Source organism: Habropoda laboriosa, unplaced genomic scaffold, assembly GCF_001263275.1.
Source record: "Habropoda laboriosa isolate 0110345459 unplaced genomic scaffold, ASM126327v1 scaffold42, whole genome shotgun sequence".
Taxonomy (NCBI): Eukaryota; Metazoa; Arthropoda; class Insecta; order Hymenoptera; family Apidae; genus Habropoda; species Habropoda laboriosa.
Genome location: NW_017100181.1, coordinates 1,512,901 through 1,513,879, shown reverse-complemented (window position 1 = coordinate 1,513,879; position 979 = coordinate 1,512,901). Strand labels below are relative to the sequence as shown.

Here is a 979-nt window from a genome sequence, read left to right as displayed (position 1 = left end):
ATAATAACAATGATTATAATTTGAAATATTGTTAAGAACATTTTTAACTGATAATGTAATATCTATCATTACAAATCATTTATCATATAATAATGTCAAGAAAATTATCACTAAAAAGATAAAGTACATAGATTTTCAAAAACTATCAAATAAATTGTGTTTTTGTTAGAAAGAGGTGAAGTAAGTTACTAAACTGCCATTATAATGAAAAAATGAATATGAAGCTGATGCAAGATAAAACATCATTCTCACCAAGTTTCCATGGATTGGCCGGTTCCAGATATCCCGTAATCAAGTGATTGTCATTTGTGGGAAAACTCACACGTCGCGGGCGCTTTTTTTTGCTTAAAGCCAAAGAACTTCGCAATTTTCTTCCATCAATCAAAATATAAGGTGAAAGAGGAACATTGCCTGTACCAAATCGTGATCTTCTAGTAGTATGTGATATTGTTCTTGGAGGAAGTTCTTCAGGATCGACCTCGTCCTTCAAGGTCGTAAGCGAATTCTCGCAGATCTGCGATACCGAATTCGCTCCTTCACTCATATTCAACAAATTTCTAACATATTTTATCGACAAAAATTTACTACACGTACACACGCACACGCATGCACATACACACCACACAATATGTCAATGCGACTGTTTCGTAAAATCGTTAACGCACGTATCAAAGCAAACTTGAGCTATTCGTATGTTATATCCGCCATCTTTATTACTGTCTAACAAGTCGACAACTATGAAACTTAATTGCACCTAGGAAAACAAATTTTATTTTACATAATGAAATATTGATTTTTCCTTGTAGTGGATTATTTACTATCGCTTAATCTACAACAATTTAAAATAATTTTTGAATTTTAAAGTATGCAATTATATCAATTATACTCCTAAACTAATTGAATATATACATAATGATAGTTTAATTAATAGCTATCCTATACATAACGTCATACCAAAAATTATTTAATTTATTAATTA

At 30.5% G+C, this 979-nt stretch overlaps 1 protein-coding gene across 1 annotated transcript in view; it reads right to left on the bottom strand.

Moving 5' to 3' along the window:
* Positions 1 to 620, bottom strand: part of LOC108579073 — a 12,297-nt gene extending 11,677 nt beyond the window's left edge. The window contains exon 1 of the mRNA XM_017942515.1: positions 253 to 620. Within this exon, the coding sequence (XP_017798004.1) occupies positions 253 to 544 (292 nt within the window). The 5' untranslated portion in view covers positions 545 to 620. The remainder of the gene's footprint in view (positions 1 to 252) is intronic.
* Between the last annotated feature and the right edge of the window lie 359 nt (positions 621 to 979).